This window comes from Octodon degus, unplaced genomic scaffold (genome assembly GCF_000260255.1).
Source record: "Octodon degus isolate 3935 unplaced genomic scaffold, OctDeg1.0 scaffold00002, whole genome shotgun sequence".
Lineage (NCBI taxonomy): Eukaryota > Metazoa > Chordata > Mammalia > Rodentia > Octodontidae > Octodon > Octodon degus.
In genome coordinates, this window is record NW_004524578.1 from 17,464,944 (window position 1) to 17,487,303 (window position 22,360).

Consider the following 22,360-nt stretch of genomic DNA (forward strand, 5'->3'; position numbering starts at 1 on the left):
AAGTGAACGGCAGCTCTGTCCATGTGCTGTCAGAACATGGCTGCCCAAAATGACAGAACTCTCAAAGATTCTTGCAAGAGTCTGCAATTGCCAAGTTCCTCACAAATCAGAGCTTCCAAGTAGCTCTGGCTCTGTGGTGTTGTAGGAAGTTTTCCTAGTCTACCTGTCCCCACTCCAAAAAGCTAAAGTAGGAGCCCTGGGGCCACCTGAGGGTGCTTGTGGGGTGTCCTGGAGTGGAGGGCATCAGCACATTAGGGAGCAGTATCCTCTTACCCCTGCCTGACCCACAGCAGTATCTCTGCCCTGCATGGGGCTTGGCTATGAGTAATGCATTCCAGAGTAGATCCCAGAGCCATAAAAACAACATTAGTGAAAAACATAAAAATTCAAGCAGCCTGAAGTTTAATTAATAATTTGTTCCACTGTTAATTTTTAAAAACTTTTTACAAACATTCCATGGTTACATAAGCATCCACAGTAGGGAAAATTGAGTGAAGGGAGTGTGAGGATACCCTGCATGCTCACTTGCCTTTGTAACTTTTCTAAACATCTAAAATTAATCCATAATACAATCTATTTTAAACAATGGGACAATCACAATTTTAGCAATGAAATACAAATCCCTGCCCATTGTTCTCCTCCATATAAAAAACATGTTAACAAATTCCTAGGATATTTCAAAAATACCAGAGGAAGAAACACATCCAGTTCCTGGGGCCTGGCCACTGGACAACTGTTGGAGACTCTTATCTTCTGATATTCAGCACCACTTTTCCTTGCTCAGTACCTGGATTTATTCAGGAGAACCTAATGATTGAAGCTACAGGGACACAACTGGCTCAGGCCACTTCAGAGTGGGTCAGAATCCCTCATGAGCTGCAACGTCCTGCTGTCTGGCCTGTCTCCATTCATTCTGGCATCGTACAGGTCTTCCTGCTCATGACCTCTAGGGAAGGAACTGAGACTAGAAGGCTGGCTGGCTGGCAGCCACTTGCCCAGTTGGAAATGAACCTGAGCAGAGGTATGAGGGGCCCTTCCTCTTTGCATAAATTCAGATTTCCAGTTAGAAGGATATGGACTACAGTAACATCTAATTCTGGTATCTCTGAGGCCTTCACTCTACTTCCCCTCTGCTCCACCCAGATCAGAGCTGTGACCATAACTCCTTCCCCCTTCTGAGGGAGATCTGCTCACTACAGAGAGCAGAAGTGTACAACAGAAACTCGGCCTTTCTCTATAGAACAAAGTCTGCATTATTCCAAGGTTGCTGGGCTGGGCTGGAAAGTCTAGTAGGCAATTCAGTGTAAGGAAGCTCTGGAGGCTGCCAGCTATGGCCACCATCAGCAATGGTCCTATTGTGATTCAAGCACGCATTATAATGCTCATTTGCAGTCTTTTCTGCTTTAGTGGGCTTCAAGATGGGTGGGAAGGAAGGTTGTCATTTACTGGTTGGGCTTCTCCCAGCCCCAATGCACAGCAGACAGCAAGCACTATGTGATCCTGAAAGTTATGGCCTAAATTTCCATCGCTAGCTTTTACACATTAAAAACAAATAACAAGCTATTTCATAAACCAGGGATCTCTTCAACATGCTACTAACCACTTGACCTTCAGTTGAGAACAAACAGTAACTAGTCAACACTGGGAAAAAACCCAGCCTTTTAGCTCAGGCGGCTCAGTAATCAGCCAATATTCTTGCTCGTTATAAAATGGGAAGTCACTTTAGGAACTCTCTGCTTAATTCTCAGTTCTGCTCAACCCCAGGTCCTGACGAATCAAAGACAGCCCTCTCTCCCTCCCCTGCTCAGCTGGTACACTTCATGGACCCCTGCCTCAATCTTTCAGAAAAGTCATTTCCAGTAAGTTGATGGGCAACAAACATCTCTTGAATATTCAGACTCCTCAACAAATGAAAATTGAACAACTCACCCTACTCACTATGACCCATATAATTTCAAGAAGGTGTAGAGTTTCTGAATCCCATGTTATAATGCTCTACCAGGGAAAAGTCTCAGATTTTTATCAGTGAGCTAACCCTGTTCTGAACAGTTCTAGGAGGTTTTAATTAGAGTATGAAGCATGTTCTTGATTCTTGCTTTACTATCATGGATTTGAAGTACAAGCTGCTCTACTTTGTATCTCTCCTCTGCTTTTCTCCTGTGTACATTTCCTTACCTATCAACTTAGACTGCTTTTCATTTAGAATGTTCCTCCTTTCGCAGCCAGCCCCGAAGTTGTGTCTCCTTGTAGCTGTGTCTGTTCTGCTTTCCAAGAGAATAAAGCAAAGCACCTTGATGGTAGATGGGGCCAAGCTCCCCCAGAGCCTATAAGTGCCAAATGACACCAAGAGTTTGCAGAGAATAAAGCAAAGCACCTTGATGGTAGATGGGGCCAAGCTCCCCCAGAGCCTATAAGTGCCAAATGACACCAAGAGTTTGCAAACAGAAGCATAAAGGAACCTCTCGGGATGGCCACCTCCACATTCAGAAGTGGTAATAGTGGTACAGTTACCTTATCTTCTCTTTCTTAGTAAATCCTTAGTAAAACAGGAGCTGGAATGTTGAAAGAAAGTGATTTTCCTTCACTGTTACAGCGGTAGACTATCAGCTACCCAATATACTCTGTGCTTTTCTATGTGAGACACAAAGACACTCCATTTCTCAGCCTCCTTTATAAATAGTAGGGCCATGTGATTGGGGTCTTGCTATGAAGGGAAGTGACAAATACCATGTCCAGACCAGACCTATTATCCATATCCTGCATACAGTCCTCATGCTCCTATCCTCTTCTATCTGGCAGCAGTAGGGCTGACACCTAGGATGACAGAGGACAGAACATGAAGAAGAGTAGATGCTATTAGAGTTCGCCTGCACATACTGCTATGTGACCTAGAAAGGAGTGGTGTTTGTGTTGGACCCATTATGTATTTTTGCATCTTTATGTTATAGCAATTGGACTACCTTAACTGAAACCCTCAGGGAAGCCTTGTTCAGGATGCCCATCTTGACACTGGAAAAGGCATTAGTATTTCAGCTCCAATAGTAGTAACAGTGATTAATATTTATGGAGCATTTATCATATTAAGAGCTTTATATATATCAACTTATAATCTTTATAGCAAATGCATGTGATAAGGACTGTTAACCCCATCTTAGAGTTAGAGGCTCAGAAAGGTAAATAAGTTTCCCGAAGTCATGTGGTAGGAACTATAGGAGCAGAAGTTCAAGCCCTGGCAGTATGGGTCCAATACCTGCCATTTTTCCCATTGCTATGGAAGCAAGATGACAGCCATGGAGTCAAATATTCTACCAGTCAGATAGGCTTGATCTAAATTATTCCCATGCCTTAAGGATTACTGAAGTCGTCCTTTCCAGAAGCTTCTGGATTCTCCGGTTTAGAACCCAGACCTATATTACCGGCTTCCAGCTCTTCTTTATGGCCCCATACGTATGCTTCTCCGCATTTGGACATACCTTCCTTCTCTGTCTCCTAGATACTCAGCTCTGTCCCTACCAGGATCACGCTTTGACTTGCTATGGCATCTGTGACTCAGACCACTCTCACCTGGCCCCTCTGCACGCTCCCTAGATGCAGCTTCTACTTGCTTAGACAAGACTTGCACCTGCACCCTACTACTGAATCCTCACATCAGCTTCAAAGGCTCAGGTCTCTTCAGCATCTGGTTGCCTCCCCTGTCTCCTCCTCATCAGGCTGGCTGACTTCCTACATGACCTTAGATTCATATCCTTTTTTTTTTAAATTCATATCCAGACTTCAGTCATTGATAACTTTATCGGATGTCTACTAAGTATCAGGCACTGTGTTAAGCACACGAGATGGCAGGGAGAACAGAAAAGTTCACTCCTGGCTCTGTGGCTCTGTAGATCACAGGGCCCACACCCTCTAATCCCATTCCTCCCAGATCTCAGCATATCACCTCCCCCTTAATTAGAACATCTGAAGACATTTTCATTCTGGATTCAACATCCTTCCCTTCAAGGTGCTCTAAACTTTTCTTTATTCTCAATTTGATCACCAAGTCTCTCAGTGTTCTTTGATGTTCTGAAGAAGGCTTCACAGTGCCAGAAGTCACCCTCGCAGAAGCCAGTTGAAGAGGAAATCTTGGAAGCACTGAGGCAGAGATCCACATGAAGAAGAGCTGTCTGTCACTGGGCATCTTCTTAAGAAGACAGAACAAATTGCTCTGGGGCTTTGATGCAGTGATGTTTGTTTTCTCTATCTAAATGTGTAACAGGAAATTTGGCAGTTCACCTTTGTAAATCGTTTGCATGCTACTTATGCATGAGCCAGATGGTGCCTCTTTGTTTCAAGAAATGAAAAATGAAAAAGGGAGACTATAAGGAGTGGTTTATCTCTAGCGTTCTTCCTGCTCTCCTGTTTATACCCTAGAATATGCACTGAGCAGGTGTGCGTGTGTGTGTGCGCACACACACACATACACATACAAACACACACCTGAATTTTCTTTTATCTCTATTAGACATGAGAAGAAAGTAAATCCTTAGGCCAGTCATCAATAGTAGTAGAGAGGTCCAAATGTATTCCATGGGTGTCAGTTTGTAGAGAAAATCTTTCACAGTGTTTTTGTTCTCAATGTGATCACCAATCCTCAGGAAAAAAAAAAAAATCACCGTGCTCCTCATGGCCTCAACCAGTGTACTGCACAACAAAGTCTTGCATAAACCAACCAAACTTGCTCAGCTCTAAGACTCTGGAGTGAGACCCTCTAAATATTGGCCAGAAGAAGAAACAAGTTCTCATGACCTAGTATTTCTATGGAAGTCAAAATCTTAATAAGAAAATTATCCTGAGTTGGTCAACTTAAAGACCTACTCCTTTGGACCAACTGTGTGTTCCGGGGTATTTTCCCAGTGGTAAAGAGGAGTCTTCCTGACTGTTATGGTTTGTGTATAGTTGTCCCCCCAAAAAGCCTCATGCAGTCTTGGGGCAGCTTCTGGAGTTTGTGATTGATTATTGTGGGTGGGGATGCTGCACTTGCTCTGGGGCAGGTAATTTGCTTTACAATGTAAGGAGAGAAGAGAAGCTAGGCTTGAGCCGCTGCTACTCCTACCTTGTGCTTTTGCTCTTTGCCACCACCATAAAAGGTTGCTTTCTGCTCTGTGCTGCTCTGCCTTGGAGCCAGCTGAATATGGACAGAAACCTCCAGTAGCCGTGAGCTAAATAAACATTTCCTTCCTTTATTTTGGGTGTCGGGTATTTGTCCCAGCAACAAGAGAAGAGTAACTAAGACACTGACCAAGCAATTGTGTCTGGAAATAAGATTAGCCCCACAGTGCTCTTGTCTTGGGTGGGCAAAAGGCACAGAAGAGGAAAATAAAAACCATAGATTATCCTGTACATAATGTATTACTGACTTCTTATATACATTAACTTGCTAACATCAACAAAACTCTGTTGAGTAAATATTTTTGTCCTCATAAAATAAGAATACAGGGGGCTGAGGAGATAGCTCAGCAGTCTAAGTGCCTGCCTGGTAAGCACAAGAATCCAGTTACGATTCCTGGTATGGCATGCCATGCCAGCCTCATGCTGAAACTTCAGCCACTGAAATCGGGTATGGCGGCATACCCCTGTAATCCCAGTGCTGGGGAGGCCGAGACAGGAAGATCACTCTGAGTCTGACCTTTATAGCGAGTCCCTGTACCAAATAAATAACAACAATAAAGTAAGAATATGGAATGCAAGGTGGAGAATCAGCATTGAGGTCCACGACAGCTAATGATGATCAAGGGTCGGAAAGTGAGCACAGATGAAATCATGCCCAAATCCAAGAATCCCCTTATCTTCCCAATGTCTTCCAATCTGGATATGAAGACTCCGAGGCACAGAACTGTGAGTTCAAGCACATTTACAGGAGAGTGGGAGAGGGGGAGCTGTGTCTACACTAGAACCAGGAACCGAATATGAAGGTATGATATAAGCCGCTCTTTTGCATGTATATTATATCGTAAGGAGAATCTATTACTTCCACACTAGCAGCAGAGTCCTCCAAATGCTGAGACGTGACTCCACTTGCTGCCCTTTCTTTGCTCATACCACCTCACAGCCGGAGGCATACGTTTTCAGGCCAGCTGGGCCCATCTGGCTTAGCACTCACGGTGAAAGAACTGAAGGCATCTGGAGTGTCAATGCTCCCCACTTCCTTTCCCTTCCTTCACTCTGCTCCGGCAGCCACGCAAGTGAGGTGGGGTGACTCTTCGAATCTTTCCCAGGAGTAAAGAGCAACAGCTTACAGCTATTGAAGTGAGAGCAAAAAAGACCATTTGGATTTGCCTTGCTTGTTTACTTGGTTCTTCTCTTCAAGCCAGGGCTGTGAACTATTAAGTGCAAGCCTAGAAGTCACTCTGAGGGCCCAGTTTTCACACTCAGATCAAACACGGTTTCCCAAGGTCCTGCTGAAGCCAGTAGAGATCACTTCAGCATGATTAAATACCTAATTCATGCAGAGAAAGAAAACAAAACCAAAAAACAGAGAGCCCGTCCTTTCTGTCATCAACACCAGCATAAATCTGAGCTCAGTCAGAAAAACTAGCAAACCTCATTACACAGTGGAAACGCAATTAAATGGTGCCAGATCCAGGTTGCCACTAAGAAATCTATGACCCATGGATGCCCCAGTAACCACACCGATGCTTCTTCTGGCTCTAACTGGAAAAAATGCTCTAGATGCTACAGAAAGACCCCACTTGGATTACTGCCTGGCAGGTCTGTGCTGGACATCAGTCTGTGGCTCTTGCCCCATGGTGCTCTCTCTTCTCTGCTACAGAAGCCACTACAGAAGCTGCCCACTCTGCCATGCACCTGCCACTTTCTCCAGCTTTGGTCTACTTTGCTTCAGGTATGCCCATGATGGTGCATCATTTGCCAGCTTTTCACTGCACCATAAACAAATCACTCTGTAGCTACAAAAGGCATCTCTCAAACAGTCCCCTTTTCTCCAGGCCACTGCTAAAAGGAAATTCCTTGAATGATCGGTTTTAACACCTGAGTGATCTTGTTTAGGCAGAGCCATCAGGTGCATGCTGATAGCTGCTCTGCATACACATGCCAGCACCCAATTCCCAGCCTCCTGGTCTACCAAGCTCTGACAAATAGGACAGTTACAGTGGGCTCCTTGGATCACACAGGACCATTTGTTTTCTCTGGACAAAATCAGACAATTGGCTGCCATTCCCCTAATACAGACTGAATAGCTATGTTCCCTAAAAGTTCAAATGCTGACCCTGAATGCCAGGCTGGGGGTGGGGTGTGGAGAGGCGACTTGATCATGAAGGTGGAGTTGTCAGGAAGAGGATTAGTGCCTTTCCAAAGAAGGCTCGGTGAGACTCTCTGCGCTTTCTGTTGTGTGGAGGCACTGTGAGAAGAACACTGTATCAGAAGCAGGAAACGGGCCCTCACTTGACACAGAAGCTTGCCAGCGCCTTGATCCTTCCAGGCTCCAAACCATTATTACTGTAAGCATCCCAGCTTAGGGCATGTTCACAGTAGCCCAAATAGACAACAACACCCCACTACCTTTGTCCATCGCTCTCTTCATACCATCACCTGCCCATATTCCTTCCCCAGTTTATAACCCCACAGTAAATCTTTCATCTTGTACAGCTGTAGTCCCCAACATCTTGGATGACTGAGACAGGATCCAGGACAGACAATTTTTCTCTAGATCCAGAGGTGAGGCGTAGGTAGGGCTGGGAAGGTATCATTACAGACTGGTGTGAAGGGGCATGCTGCCTACATCCCTGTTCACAGTAGGCTTTGTGCTTGTGTGAGAATCTGATGCCCCGGTGATCAGACAAGAGGCGAAGCCCAGGCAGCGATGTGAGCAAGAAGAGCAGATGCAAATACAGATGAAGCCTCGCTCTCTCAAGCACTGCTCACTTCCAGCTGTGTGGCCCCACTCCTAACAGTCCACAGTCCAGTGCTGGCCTGTAGCCCAGAGCTCAGGGACCTGTATCTTAGAAGCACCCACCTATCCATTTACAAATATTATCTCATCACTGGATCTCAAGTTGCACTCACATCACATTTTCTCTTCCTGGAAAAAGTGACATTTGTGACCACTCACCCTTTCCCTGACAAGAATACGAGTCAGAGCTACTCAGTGATCCATGGGAAGTTCCCAGAAACTAAGGGGAAAAGGATCCTGGGAGTAAAATAAGACCCTATTAATAGAAAGCAGACAACTCGGAGGGAAAATGAATCGGGTAGCTCTACCCACAATCAGAATTTTTTTTTTCTAAAATCTACCCTATTGTTTCTCCAAAGCTAGATACTTATGAAATGCTTTATTTCTTCACCATTCCAAAGACTTTAAGATTTTCTGTTCAGCAATGCATTCACTATTTTTGCTAGTTTACTTTGGGCTCTACTTTTCATCAAGACCTTCCTTCAGAAACATGATTACTGTCACATGCTCATAAGATAATTCCAGAGAATAAAAATGTGACCTGGGCAAGGTTAGATCAGTGATGAGGTGGGAAGATGTTAAAATAAGCACCATGTTGGGTTTGTGTGGGTGCATGTTCAGGCATATGCATATATATATATATATATATATATATACACACACACAATTCTGTTTGCATGAAAAAATGAACATCAATGTAAGAACACGATGCACATGTCATCGGAATGTATGAATACAGTCCAGCCAAGTGTCCAGAGGAAAGGCAGGTGGCTTGTAGAGACAGTAACAAACAGGTATGTCAAGATGCACGAGCAGCTGAAGGGTAACTGTTGAGTGCCTGTCTGGGCAAGCATGAGAATATGTGCACCACAGTGACAGGGTTAATGGACAATGACAAAGACATGCAAGCAAGGTGCTAGCTCTGCCACTGAGTTCTGCAGCTGGGAAAGTCACCTTACCCTGTAGTAATCGGTGCTGTAGACATCTCTGGACATGCCAAAGTCTCCAATCTTCACCAGCAGGTTGGCTCCAACCAGGCAGTTCCTCGTGGCCAGGTCCCGGTGCACAAAATGCTGGGAGGCCAGGTACACCATGCCGGAGGCGATCTGACTGGCGATGTGGAGCATCTGAGAGAGCCCCAGCTCGCCCTTGGCCTGGCGTGGCTGCCCATCCACAAGGATCATCGCATCTGGCCCGTGGGCCCTTCAAGGAGGTGGGAAGGAGAGAGGGAGCAGAGAGAATTCAGGACATAGACGGGAAAGACTTTTTTGTTTCCTAGTACTGTGGGATGCGCCATAGAAGTGAAGGAAATTCCCTTTTCCATGTTGCCTACGGCCTATTTCTCTTTACCAAAACTTATACTGTGTGTGTGGGGTGGGGGGAGGATGGAGTTCTACAACCAGCATGCCAACTAAAATGAAAGCAGACATACTCAAAAGGAAAGGGACAGTAATAAACTTATTTTTTTTTTTTAGTATTTTGTTGCTACCTATGGTTTTCCCAAGTGTTATTTATTATAGAATAACTAATAAAATAAAAACGAACCCCCATGTAGCCCTTACTGTGTGCCAAGCGCCGTCCTGCCCGTTCTGATTGTTTTAAATATATCCAGTTAATCCCTCCACCTTAATCTTGAAATAAAGAAACTGAGGTACAAAATGATGATATCATTCACCCAAAGTGCCCAAGAACCCACAATGGATATGTGGGTAATCAGGAAACAGAATGTAGAGTCACATCAGATGTAAAGGCAAACTTTCAAAAGGAGTCCCCAAGGAACTGTGGAAGGTTATTGCCAGGCCCCGCCCCCTGGGGGGAATCTGATTGGGCAGAGCTCCTCATTAGCTAGTTCCACCTCTTCCAGTGCTGACTCAGTTAAGGGGCAGCCCACACCCACACAGTGAGCAGCAGGCCTCCTGCAATCCACGCTTCCCGCGGCACCACCGCACTTCATAGGACTGGGGAAGTCACAGTAGCAGCAGGAGAGGAAGGAGAGCCCGCTGCTTCTGAAGCAGAAGCCTGGAGAGTGCCCACAAGCCCCTATCTCAAATCAAGGTCGGGATTTGTTATCCTAACACCTTGTGCTGTCATATCCGTCTCTTTTAGTGTTCACTCTTTCCTCCAGAAAGCCCAATGAGACATAACCACGCCCCAGGGCCTTGTTTATGACGTGGTGGGCCAAGCAGCCCTGGTGCACAGGGCCTGTTTTACTGCTTCTCCAATTTCCACTGAAAGGCACCATTAAATACGAGTGCACTCATTTTATTATCTCCAGTGGGCTCTGCCTCCTGTGCGATTTGGAAGGAGAACTGCTGTACCCACCAGCAAGGAAGTGATGGGCAGACAAGACCTGTCCTGGGTCCCAGGAGAGCTCAGCCAGGCCACCTCCACACACCACCAGCTGTGAGAGGTGAGAGCAGGTAGGCCTGGCCTCAGGTCCCAGAGCCTGTGCTTAGAAGAGCAGCGGGAAGCCAGGTGCCCAGACAGTTGGCATAACCTGTTGCTCAAATTGTGCTGCACTGGGATGTTCTGGAAGAGGTGGGTCTTGCTTGGCGATCCTAGAACAACAGCATCATCTGGGAATCTGGTGAGCCAGTTATGCAGCAGAAAAGAAAAATGTCCCAGGAAGACTACTGGGCCTTGATTTGAATAGGCATGGCCAAGTTGTCCCTAGGAAGGGACTCTGGGGAGACACACAGAGGCCCTAAGCGTGTCAGGAAGCCTTGCAGAGCTGTGCTGACACGCAAGCCTTCCTCGCACTATCTGTTACATCTGATACAGACATGGCTCTTCTGTTTCTGTAGTCTCTTCTGTGTTTTTTGTTTTTGTTTTGTTTCGTTTTGTTTGGGGTTTATTTTTTGGATTTTTTTTTTTTTTTGCTCTATCTTTTCTTTTTCTTCTTTTCCATTTTTCCTATCTCTTGTCTTTACTCTCACTTTTCATTCTGTCTCTCCTTTATGTTCCTTTTTCTTCCTCTTTATTTATATAGGGTACGTCCATGGTAGAAGGAGATACCCAGCGACTCTCTTTACCCATGCTGGCAGCGCTGCTGGATCTATGGAGAGGGTGTGGTGAAAGTTGGGACCCATCCCTCTGACATCGGAGGAACGGAATCACCAGAAGGAGATCTCAAGTATTGAGAAAAAAAATTTCCTGGATTACAAACTACTATGGCTCATAGTTCTCATCAAATAGCAATAATTTTATTAATAGTAGCTTTCACAGTAACTACCAGGCAAAACTCATCTCAGTGTAACACATGTGTGGTCAGTAAACATGACAACAGCTCTTGAAGCAGTTACTAATAGTTGCGTTTTTTTTAAGAAAGAAAAGGTTTTATAATGTGCCCTAGTTGCAGCTAAGATGTAACAAATCAGCTGGGATATGAACCCAAGAGTGTTTTATGTTAAGGTCTTTATTCTCGAGAAAAGGAATCCATTTCCTTGTGAATGCAGGCTTGGAAGGTATAGAACATGCTACAGATATTTTAATTCCCCAAGGACTGTTTTCTTTTTTTGTTTGTTTGTTTGTTTGTTTGTTTTAAAAATCTAGTCCCCAAGCAGAGTTCCAAAGACTCCTCTAGTGTATAACTTGGTATCAGTTCTTTCCATTCTCACTGAAAACTACAGCACTGCATTAAATGCTCCACTTTAAAGGAGTGGTCATTTGTTTTTGGAGCATAGGCGAGAGCCTTCTATAACCCATACTGGAAATCTCATTCTTAGTCACTGAATTCAGTGGGATTCACGCAGTGCTATAGCAGAGATCATCATACTTGACATGTCAAGGCCTGAGTGTTCAATCTGCTCAAGATGATATCAGCTCCTGAGAACCTCACATGAGGCCACCCCACATGTGGACAAGCTTCGGGAGTCTTCTGTGGAAGACTGCCCCAAAGAAGTCCAAACTCTACCCTACGAATCAGATGTTGTCTTCTCTGAAGACAGTAGATCCAGCTTTGCAACTCTGTCCAGAACTTCTGCCTGGGACTCCAGTCTTTCACAAGTTCTTCCCTGAGTCTCTCAAAATCCAGATAATCTTTCTCCGGGTCTATACCTGGAGACAATGAATTGACTCTCTAGAACAAGGTTATCCAAATAGAATATTTAAATTATGAACATATCTAGACTATTCCCTCTAAACAAGGTAATCCCTAGCTACATGTGCCTACCCAACTCCTGAAATAGGGCCAGTGAGATCAAGGAAATGCCCCATTTATTTAACTTTAATTAGTGTAAATCTATATTCAAAATGCCACATACTGGCCACTATACTGGACAACCTAGTTGTAGAATTTACCCAGGAAAATCTGCTCTCTTTTTTTCAACCATCTGTGCCTTCTGATGAGTTTTTAACCTGGTACCTTACTGCACATCATCAAAAAGTCTTTCGCAAGAAAGCTACCAGGAAGGCTATAAGATACTCTTCTTACTTTATAGGTGAGAGATTTAAGGCACAATGAGGGAAGCTATCTGGAACTCTGGAACCTTGAATTTGTGAGGCATGAGATGGACAGCTCCCAAGATTCTCCATGGAACCCATTCTAGCTCAAACTTTTCTCAGCCCACATCAGAACCAAGAAGAGAGGTAGATAGCTCAGTGGAATAAGTGCTTGCCTGGCAAGCACAAGATCCTGAGTTCGATCCCTGGTACCACACACACACAAAAAGAACCAAGAAGAAGGTTCTAGGTTTCTTAATCTAGGGACAAAGGCCTGCACCCAGATGCTAAGGTGATAATGCATAAGGCTGAAAGGGTGCTTTGTGTATCTGATCCTCACAATTGAGTGCAGAAGACAACCTGTGACTGCAGAGAAAACCCAAGGATTTACAGGAGAAGAACATCATCCCTGGCTCACCTGAGGAACTTGTTCAGGTCTCCATGCTTCATGTACTCAAAGACCATGATGAGGGGGTCTCCGTCACCACACACACCATAGAACTTGACGATGTGCTCATGCTGCAGGTTGGTGAGCAGCTCAGCCTCCCTCTGGAAATCCTTCCGGGCAGCCAGGGTGGGGTCCTTCAAGGCCTGAAAGCATGATATCAGCTCTTAGCAACCTTCTGTCTTGGTGAAATCAGTCACCATATGTTACTGAGTTCCGAACAAATAAGATTTGAAACAAACTTAAAGATGGTAAAATTAACCCATATTTCAAGGCATGGCCCCTTCCTTTTTCAGCATTCTTATCCTATGAGGAAAAAAAAATCTACTTTCTGACTCCCATATTGCATATATTGGCAGTGATTTCAAACTGCCCAACCCAGAGCTCCAGGCTTCTGCCTCAAACAACACCTCTGAACTGAGTGAGAGTGAGGAGACCAGGGCAGGAGATGGAAGGACTGGTAGAGACTCTGCACTATGTCTTCCCCTAAAGAAATGGTCCCACTGTTAAAAGAGTGTTAACACCACTGCTCTAATGACTTCACCTTTGTAAATTATCACACCCCCACAGCCTAAGAGATCAGGCAGACAATGTACCAAAGTCTTCCTTTGTACTCTCAACCTCTTGATTTTCAATGTTGAAAAAGTCAGTATTTTCAGAAAACACTGAGCAATTTGGCTTCTAGAAGGTAGGACGTTCTTTGATCAAATGTTTGGAGGAAGCACTGGAGGTAAGGGGGTGGTAACTGTGGGAATGGGAGCTAACAGGAGGAAAGAAGCCTGTGATGTACCCAGGAACAGGTAGAGGATGACAGAGTGCAGAGGATGAGGATGTGGGTGTCTTACAGCCACTGGGATATCACAGTTCAGTTATTTGGGGTTGGCAGAGCCAGTGTGAGAGACAAGTGCAGGCCAGGCTACTTCCTGGACCAAAGAGAGCAACACACCCAGGAAAAGTGTAGGCTGCCAGTGTGGATTATCAATCACCAGGAGTGGCACCCAAACTTCATACTGTGAGTACACCTGTAGGACTGTGGACAGGGCACTGTCCTAGGAAAGAGCCGTGCTGGCCGGCATGGACCATGATCTGTGAAAACGAAAGGACACTCTGCCAGGGAAAGCCTCCCGCACAGCTTAGTACCCTCTGCAGACATGAAACCAGACAATAAGGAAATGATTATGAAATTCCCTCATCACTGTCAGGTTAGCAAAACTCTAGACAGTACGGATATTGGTTTACCCTCTCTGCTGGCATCTGGCTTTCTGGTTATTCAAGCCGACAGACCTCTGTGTGCAAGTGCTGAGCAGACTCCTTAGCCTGAGAACTTTCTCATCCCTCTGCAGCCCTGTGAGTTGAAATCTGCAAGCTCCTCTGGATTCCAGCCCAGTGACAGCATGGAGGTACATCAGACCTCAGTCACAGGCACTCACTAGAGAGAGCAGACTCTTGGCATAGGAAGGGCTCTAGATGTTACCTACTCCTTCATCTGTGTTCCTTTGTGGAGGCAGACAAAGGGGAGAGTTGAAGTGAAAGAAACTGAGTCCCATCCTCTTTGGGAATCAGCCCACTCTGACACATCTTAACTTATAGAAAGTTAGAATGATTAGAGCAGTGGTCCTGGTGAGCTTTATGGTGTCCCAAAATCCTGCCCTGCCTCAAGCCCCACCCAAGCCTCAACCAACATCTTCCTTTTTGTTAAAATTTAGAATATTTAGCCAAAAAAGTATTGATTACATGGCACTAGTGACAAAACTTGAGCTGTTATTCTAGCATAACCTCCCCATTTTACAGATGAGAAAACTGAGCTGGGAATAGGGAAGCGGCTTGCTAAAGATCATGCAACAGGGAACAGCTTGGATCTGGAGTTGAGGATAATTTCCTATCTGGCATACCTGTTTGAACTAACTTATCAGATGAATCAGTCACTAGACCAATACCCCAGAGAATGATGGGGAGAGGAATGGAAAGATGTGCAAGTGTAGGAGAGAGAGTGGGAAAAGGTGCAGATGTGGGCTAACAGCAGAGCAGCTGGGCTCAGCAAGGGGGGCAGGAATGCAGACGGACAGAGGGGAGAGTTGAAGTGAGAGAATAATTTTACTAGCCCCTTGTTGATTCCTATCAGACTGAATAGTACACGTTGTCCCCTACAGCTCCGGGAGGCCACCCATGAAGAAAGAAGTAGCTGTTGTGTCCTTCCCACCACCAGCATGAAGACATGCAAGCCAGAGATTCAGGGTACGAGACAGCCTCTCACAGTGACCAGCCCCTGGCACAGCTCTGAGCTACACAGGCTGGAGCATGGGTATAGGATGCCTGAGAGTGAAGTATTTATTTTCATGAAGAAGAAGAAAAAACACAGAAAAGGGGGAACTCAGCATGGGCAGGATGGGAGAATATAAAGATTTATGTGGACACTAGATTTATGAGAGGGAAAAGTAGATCAAATTTGGGACCAGCCAAATGGCCTCTCTCCATCTCTTTAAATCATTCTCTCCCTCAGTCTGGATGCTAAGGCGACCAAGAGATATTTCCTTTCTCAGCTCTGGAGCAGCCCCAGCCTGTGTCCCCAGGCTGGCATCTTCTACTGCAAGGAGAACTTGAGTTCCTCATTTGAGAAATGGAGCACAAAGCAACTCTGTTGCTCTTGGTCTTCTGCACCCCTTCTCTGGCTGTGTACCCAGTTTTCCAGCTGGTGGGTCAGGCCTGAAGTTCTCATGTCACTGTTAAGGTGTGGAGTATCGCCACTGGGGCTGCAAACTGCAGTGGCCATAATCTCCATGAATTGATGCAACCGGGACAGAGATGACAGGAGAATAATGAGAAGGAGATCTGGGCCAAAGGTTCTCTTGGCCCTCACAGGGAGTCCACAACCAATACTTTCTTCATGACTGGGAAACTGCAAATTGGGCCATCCGTCAGGCCTGAGACAGAACTGGTGTTCATCAAAAACACCAGCTGCTGGTGGAAGCGCAGGGTCTTGCCAAGCAGTTGTTGAAGCCAGGGATGCCCTGAGCCATAGGCACAGGCAAAGAGCAAAGCTGGAATTAGCAATCCTTGGCTTCCTCTTTTTTCTCCAAATCTGGAAGACACTTCCCCTCCTGTTCTTTCCCTCTATGGGCATCAGATCTCTGAACCTGCATGTGCAGGCTGGACGGCAACAGTGCCACTGCTCAGCAGCCCAGCTCTTCCCAAGCCACCAGCTCCAGGTTTCTCTGGTCCCGCTCAAGGAGTCTGCTGCCTTCTGTTCTTTCTCTTGTTGGGAGAAAGTATCTCAAGGGATGTTCACTTCAGATTTCTCACTGCCCTGAAGCCAATTTCATTATAGATAGATAGATAGATAGATAGATAGATAGATAGATAGATAGATAGATAGATCAGATACTCTCCCAAAGGTTCAGACCCCTGGAGATTCAGACTCTCTCTCTCTCTCTCTCTCTCTCTCTCTCTCTCTCTCTCTCTCTCTCTCTCTTTCCAAGCCCTTTAAAAAACTACTTTTCTTTTAGTCTCTCACAAGTCCCTGTCCCTTCACCTCTGTGAGATTTGAAAACAAGTCTACAGAGAGGAAGATGGGTACTTATCACACAGGTGGGCCCTTTCTCATTTGTCCACATAGATTAAAACTCTTCATTGACTCCTTATTGTTTTTAGGTAAAATCCAGACTCTCTAACATGGCTTAATATCTGGTCTCCACATTTCTTTCCACCCCTTCTCCCCTTAAGCATGGTATTTCAGTCTCCCGGGTGTTTCTGCCCTTTGTATGCTCTAAGCTTTTGCCTTTCTCAGGGCCTTTGCACTTACTGTTCTTTTGGTCAAAAAAGCCTTCAACTATATCTACAGATGAGCTAGTATCATTCATTACCTCTGCAAAAAATATGGACCACTCCATAAGAGTCTGGCCACCCCCTGCTAGTTAGAGACCAGAGAGGTACTTCTGCCCCAGACATGGTAGAACAAATGCTGGTTCTCACGTCCCCAAATTCACTGATGACAGTTTAAGCTGTTAATGTAGTCACTTGACAGATTATAGAAACCAGTGACATGCAAGTAAAAAGTGGGTGGATTTTATGGATCTTAAAGTGAATGCTTTGGGAAAACCTGTTAAGGATCGATGGCTGAAAGCTTTACCAGACATGGAGAAAATAAACATTATATGAGATTCTATCCTCAGATTGTTTTACAAATGTTTTAAGTTTTTGCTCCAGTTTAAAATAACTATAACTAGCCAGGCATGGGGACACACATGCCAACTCCAGCACTGTAAGGGACTGAAGTAGGAAGATCACAGGTTTGAACTAAGCCTAAGCAATTTAGGGAATTAATGAGACCTTATCTCAAAATAAAGAAATATAAAAGGGCTGAGAATGTAGTTCAGTGCAAAGATTCTGGATTCAATGCCTAGAAAATAAAACTAAACACACAACCAAAAATCTACAACAGGAAATCAGCAACACTGAACACCAAAACAAAATAGCCCTTCAAAACCCAAACGCAAAAAAAAAAAAAAAAAAAAAAGCTAAAGTTCTGACTTATTGGAGAATGTGATGCTAAATCCGCGTGATTAAATTTGTCAATAACCAGAATGTGAATTTCATACGGATCAATACATGTGAGACAAATTGGCTTATAAAGATTTTTAAATAAGTAAATGGACCAAGAGAATAAAGAGATAGTTTTTTAAAAATGAGGTATGTAGCAAGAACAGGAAGAAATAAAATTAAGATAACATAAAAATTATAGACCAATTAGATATCCTGGAAATAGACTCTATGATCATCAAATTTAAAACAAAAACTTCCTTAGACATAAGACACTCTAGAACAGATAAAACCACAAGAAGAACTCGTGGTAAATGAGTGCTGAGATTCACGCAAAACAGAACAAGGAAAAATAGAGAAGGAAAACAGGAAAAGCATTAAGGAAGGGAACCTTGTTCCTGTACTTGGAAAGGCAGGAGTATACCTGGGCTTGAGACCAATGCAAGGTATTATTTGTTAAATGATTATTTATAAATTGCATTATCAATTTTAAAAATTTCGTGAATTCTATTACACATCGTCCTGGACTTATAATGGTTCTACTTATAATTTTTCAACTTTACAATGGTTGGAAGGACATGCATGGAATAAATGCCTTACATTGAATTTTGATCTTGTCCTGGATTAACAAATGTGACTGGTCACTCACTGATGATAACGGGGAGTGGCAGTGGGACCCACCATTCATAGGCAACCATGCAATCACAGGGCCATCAGGAGTACTGTCAGTGTACTGTATGGCTAAGCTAGGTACTGAGTAGGTTAGTTGGATTCGATATATTTTGACTAAGGATCTTTTCAACTTACACTGGATTTACTAGGATATGGCTTCATCATACATCAACGAGCACCTATATTTAATGTCATACTCATACCTCATGTGTGCACAAACACTGTCTTGTCCTCTTCCCCATATCTTTTACAAGACATGCACCATGGCTTCCCAGTGGGCCACAGCACTATAAAAAGAGAGCCTGTGTTTCCACTCCTTGGTTTCTACCATAGCATCTTCTGGGCAAAAATATTCTTGCCAATTGATTTAAAATCACAATTTTAAGTAAAACCTAATTGTGGGTTATATTTGCTAGTGTTCTGCAAAAGTACCAAATGTCCTTGCATAAATATTGGTCAAAGGAAGGTGACTTCATGAAAGAGAAAGCTTTGAAAATGACAAGGAACAGTAAAGGCCACTTCTGCCCTTTACTGGGAAAGGTGGTGGGAACATCCGGGGCTGCTCACTGGGCAGATTCAGTGGGTGGAAAATGATGTAAATTCCCAGAGTGCTCATCTCTTCAAGGTTCCCAGGCCCAAGGAGAGAAGGAAATCCTTTTCCAAGGATGCAAACAGCAACAGATTTTTTGCATTATCCAGTCTGGGTACCACCACTAGTGCCAGACCACTAGGGGAAATGTTTCCTGGGGTTTCGGTCATCATCTAATTTCCTGCTCAAATTGTAAAACTGGCTCACTTGCCAATCCCCAGATGGATGCTGGAACACCCAGTAGATTAGCGTCATCCTACACAATAAAAGTGCAAGGATACGGCCACTTCTCAGTTTATGGACAAAATTAGAAACATTTCCACATCCCTGATTCAAGTGGTTTAAAGATACCCTTGCTTCTCTGGCCACCCATGTCACCGGAGACACAATGAGCATACTGATTCATAGAACTGCAGCAAGGACAAGCACTGTTACGGGGCAGTACTCTAGCTTTTCTTTATCTTCTAAAAGAGGTCAGCAATCTACACCAGTTTTATAAAAAGTGCTTTTGGAAAGTGGCTGCTTTTATTGGCTAAATTTTTTTTATGCTTCTTTCCCATAACATAAACAGAGTTGAGTAGTTGCAGTGGACAGTGTATAGTCCTCAGACACTAAATATTGACTTTCTGGCTCTTTGGAGAAAGAGCTTAATGTGTCCTGCACTACATAGCCAGTTCGAGGTCCATATGTTGTGTGCTGGTCTCACCACATTCAGCAACAACAGCATCAATGATAAAGATTATGATGAAAACAAATAGCAGCTGCGTTTTGTCGAGCATTTTCTATGTCCTGAGCACTAAGGATTTCATACCAATTATACAGTCATCAGCATTCTGAGGAAGAGATATTTTAATTCCTATTACGCAGATTAGAAAACTGAAGCCCAAAGACGATAAATGTCCTGCCCGGGGTCACACAGTTGGCCAGTGATGAAGCTGAGATTTGCACCCAGGCTCTCTGATTCCCTTGCTAGGCCATGGCCCTGTAAGTCCCTGCCCTCATCCACTGCCTGACTCAAAAGCCCAAAAGTCTTTTTGACTACTCAACTCTGCCCATGTTGTGGGAAAGCAGTGTGAACCATATATCAACCAGCAAGGTTGGATCCTTTCCAGCAAATATCTTACAAAAACAGGTATACATTGCTGACCTCTGTTCCAGAAAATAAAGAACTAAGTATTGCCTTATAGAAGGCTAATGATTGTCCTTGTTTCATGAAACTGCCTTTTTCATGTACTCAGATGCCACTGTGCTAAGGCTGAGACCCTTCCGAGGCTCAAGAGCAATTCCTCAGAGGTGGCCCTGATCTTGCCCCTGTCCCAGCACCAGCCCTGATCTCAGAACAGCATATGGGCTCAGAGGCCTTCAAGCTCCAGCTGTAGAGGTTGCTAATGCTTCTGACACCAGAATAGACCTACAGGGATCCATGGGGACACCAGGAGCCTGTAGGCCTCTTGTTTGTGCCAACCATGGCCAAAGCCCTTCTTAGAACCAGTCTGTAAGAGAAGCTTATCACTGCTGGAGCAAAGGTGAAGGAGGCAATTAGCAGAAAAAAGCCCCTCCTGTGTTGCCCTAGACAATTCAACTTGAGTTCAAGGTCTGGTGTCCTTGGGCAGTGGACCCCAGGCCTCCACGGGCAGCCTCCCATCACCTACCCCTGCTCCTGTGAAACAGTCAAGCATCTTTCACAGTGTGTGTAGAGCATGGTGGTGGTTGATCTGGAACCTCTGGTGCAAGCCTATGGTCTTTTACCATCATGTCTTGTTCCCCAGGTGCAGACTTCCATAATCTTTGACCTCTCATGGCAGTGGAAATTGGTTTTGATCCATTAGAAGTTTTACCGATCTTGGAGCAAGCAAGGAACCCTAAATGCATTTGAGAAAGCTGATTTTGCACCATCTTCTTGAGTCAAGAGTGGGTGAGCCTAATGCTTCACATCTGGGGGCCTTGATCTACCCCCTCCCTGCTGCCCACACCCTCCAGGATTTACCTTCACAGCCACAAGCATCTTGTCCTTGGTTGGGCTGAGGTTGTAGCACTCGGCCAAGAAAACCTTTCCAAAGGCTCCCTCGCCCAGCTCTCGCTTCAACACAATGTCCCTCCTCTTGATGTGCTGCACATCTGCAGGGGAACAGAAAGGCAACAGAAGAGTCAGTCATGGGTGTCTGCAAGGACAGTAAGGGACCTTGGGTACTTGGAAGTCTGTGGCAGGGAAAGCCAAGCTAGCTCGCTATATTGTATGGAATCTGGCTTCACTTTGTGGCTTCAGGGTCTGACCCAAAACCAAAGCTCAGCTCTGCCCCTGACTAGTCCATACACTCATGAATCCACAACTTCCTCAGTGGGAAGACAGAGTCAGTGGGAGTTAGTGCACATGAGTGGTCCAAACTAGCTCGAGTTGTAGGTGAGAGGCCATAGCAGTTCCACACGAATGGTTCACTTGAATCCTGGGAATTTTATTAAGATGCAGATTCTAATCTAGCAAATTAATTAAAATCCTGACACCATCTCCTCTCATCTGTAAAATGGGAGTAGCACCAATGTGTTCTCTCTCTCTCTCTCTCTCTCTCTCTCTCTCTCTCTCTCTCTCTCTCTCTTTCTCCTACCAAACCCAACACAGATCTTGGCCTGTGAAAGAAACTACTAATAAGCAGCTCAAAGTTATCTCAGGGAAAAACCTCTCCTTTTCCCATGTCTCCTCTCACTGAAAATACAAATAGTGAGTTCAGAGACAGCCCAGCATGAGAGTCTGTGCAGAGAAGGGCTGCCACTGCCTCCACTAATTTAGCAACCTAATTAAAGTCTGTCTGCCAGGAGAAAGCAGAGCTGTGACCTCATCCCTCCCAGCTCTTTGGAAAAAATGCTACCAAGGAATCATACAAGGAGTGGGGGCTGGCGATGAAAGGGGCAGCTGTAGATTACTCACTGACCTTTGCGTTAATTGTTCAACAGACAGAAGCCCATTAAATACCTGTATTAACATTATGAAGAGCTTTGCAGAGCCAGGAGAGGGGATTGTCTCAAATGACCTTGTTGGGAAACAAAAGCTGAAGATGGAGGACCTTGACAGACTGACCCCACAGGTGAGCTGTCATGTGACAGAGACTGGCGGACATGGTTGGAAGGCTCTTGGTTAGCATCTTGGCAGGACTGAGGATTCCTTTCCAAGTAGGGTGCATGGAATATTGCTTTTTCCTATCAGAGTTCTTGATACTCTGGGGTATCTGGGTGACCTGTCTTGCAAGGATGTGAGCAGACACAGTGGTAGCCTGTGTCTTTTGTTTTCTTCTCTTTTTGCAAACCAACAGCTTCTGGAGCAGTTTATCCCCAGTCACAGGGCTCCAAAGAGGCCACCGCACACTGCGGAGCTTTGCCCCAGTCTTTACAAAGAGGGGATTAAAAATAGGTTCCCTCCTTTCCACCCTCTGTCTCTGTTTCCCAGCCTCTGAATGGGATTTGGGGCTTTAAACAGAAATCTAAAGAGTCTCCCACTGTGACAAAATGGGAGGTCAGCACCTCTCCTGGGAGGCCATCAGCTCATCATGGCTTCATGATTCCCAGGTGACTTGTGATGACACACAGGTTCCTGCAAGGTGAGAACCCGGAAGGCCTGGAAGTGAAGTTGGAGCTGCTGATTACAGCTGTTTGGTGCTGAGCCCCAGGCTTGGAACATGCAGGGCTGCTGGTGAGGGCCAGGGCCAGAGGAAATGATCTCCAGACCTGGCTCTTCCAT

At 44.9% G+C, this 22,360-nt stretch overlaps 1 protein-coding gene across 2 annotated transcripts in view; it reads right to left on the reverse strand.

The window, feature by feature from the left end:
• Ntrk3 (neurotrophic receptor tyrosine kinase 3) overlaps positions 1–22,360 on the reverse strand; it is a 394,525-nt gene that overhangs the window by 42,227 nt on the left and 329,938 nt on the right. For both annotated transcript variants that reach the window (XM_023710187.1, XM_004623279.2), the window contains exons 13-15: positions 20,618–20,748; positions 12,807–12,979; positions 8,908–9,151 (exon numbers count right to left, since the gene is read on the reverse strand). In XM_023710187.1, the coding sequence (XP_023565955.1) occupies positions 8,908–9,151; positions 12,807–12,979; positions 20,618–20,748 (548 nt within the window). The remainder of the gene's footprint in view (positions 1–8,907; positions 9,152–12,806; positions 12,980–20,617; positions 20,749–22,360) is intronic.